The sequence below is a fragment of the Atta cephalotes genome, assembly GCF_000143395.1.
Source record: "Atta cephalotes unplaced genomic scaffold scaffold00009, whole genome shotgun sequence".
NCBI lineage: Eukaryota > Metazoa > Arthropoda > Insecta > Hymenoptera > Formicidae > Atta > Atta cephalotes.
The window spans coordinates 743,662-745,338 of record NW_012130073.1 but is presented as its reverse complement, the minus strand read 5'-3'; the positions used below and the strand labels follow the sequence as shown (position 1 = coordinate 745,338).

At 22.8% G+C, this 1,677-nt stretch overlaps 1 protein-coding gene across 1 annotated transcript in view; it reads right to left on the bottom strand.

The window, feature by feature from the left end:
- Nucleotides 1-1,100, bottom strand: part of LOC105627419 (target of rapamycin complex subunit lst8) — a 9,363-nt gene extending 8,263 nt beyond the window's left edge. Inside the window, exons 1-2 of the mRNA XM_012208701.1 lie at nucleotides 975-1,100; nucleotides 560-712 (exon numbers count right to left, since the gene is read on the bottom strand). Coding sequence (XP_012064091.1) covers nucleotides 560-712; nucleotides 975-1,100 — 279 coding nt within the window. The remainder of the gene's footprint in view (nucleotides 1-559; nucleotides 713-974) is intronic.
- Nucleotides 1,101-1,677: the final 577 nt, after the last annotated feature.

The following is a 1,677-nucleotide window of genomic DNA, read 5'->3' as shown; positions in this document are numbered from 1 at the left end:
TATNTATAATTATTATATNTATATATNTATATANATATATATATATATATATATATAATATATATATATATATATATATATATATAATANATTATTTTTTATTTGTATAATATCGAGTGTATGACATGGTCAATTTGAATAAGATATATGTAATCTATAAAATATATATATGTAACTTATAAAAATATTGGATGTTATTTAATCTGGCATTCTAATATTTTGTATTATATTATAATGTTCTACAACTATACAATTATATGAAGCTGTCTATAAACATATTGACATAAGAATGCAAAGTAGCAGATAAAATTACATGATAAATTGATATATGAAAAAAATGATACTGGTATATAAATCATACTTAATACAAATTTTTAATAACAATCTATCTGTCACAATTATAGCAATAAGTTATTAGGAACATAAGCAATTATAAACTTGCATGATTTCTGTAAGACATGCTTGGTTATCTAGGACTCTGTATACAAGTATACAAGTATGTTATGTAAAATATGAAAAATTATCCTATATATAAAAATATATAATATAATCAAAAAACCTGAAAACCTAAACTGGTAATATTTTTTGATACTCCTTCATAGTTGATAACTGGATTAGGATTATTTGAAGCTAGATCATACATTCGTATATGCTGATATCCAGCAGCAGCTACAACATATTTGTCTGGTGTGATATCCAATGCATTAACTTGCTGTGAATCTCGTTAAGAATACTAAAAAAATTCTCAATGAAAGCTTTAAAAAGTTTCTAATTAATAACTAAAATATTATATGTAAAATTTTCAAAATATTTCTCTATTATAAGCGCAATAATATAAAATTATAATTGCTATTTATTTTATCTATAATGAATGTAAGACTTGTTTTAATAATATATTTACTGGATATAATTTAAGAATAAAAACTGTACAATATATGCAAAATATTTTTTCGTTTACATGTAATAAAGGATACAGAATCCGTATGTTGACAAGTACGTTGACAGACGCCTGTATGCGGTTGCCATATTTTGATAGTATGATCATAACCTCCCGTAACAAAAATCACTTGTTCATTGCTAATTGCACAATCAGCAGTCATTCTCAATTTACTTCAATTTATTTATATCACAAATTTAAAAAATTAAAACGGATAATTATTTAGATTAGCTACACCAAACAAAATAAAATTATACTCAATATATTCATCATAGATATATTCAAGAAATGAGAGGTCTCTCTCTAAAAGTTTTCGTCCACTAGCGACACCAATATCATTTTATAGAATGATGCGAACTACGTATCACATTATCGACACTGCTGCTAAAATCGTAAATTGATGCGGCGAAAAATTGTGGTGCGAGTCTCATTATTTAAATAAAAAATTGATATTAAACGTAAGTCCGGCTACGTACATTCACAAATGCAATATAAAGATAATATACATATATTTTACACATATATATACATTTATTTATAATCACGTAATTTTTCTTTCGCTACAACTTGAATATATTAATTAATATTGGCATTGATTATATATAATCTTTTGTTATATATAGAATTATAAATAAAGTATTCTTAATAATATATGATTGATTTTTATTTTAGTAAAACATTACAGGCACCCATTCTTATATATATATATATATATATATATATATATATATATAATATAT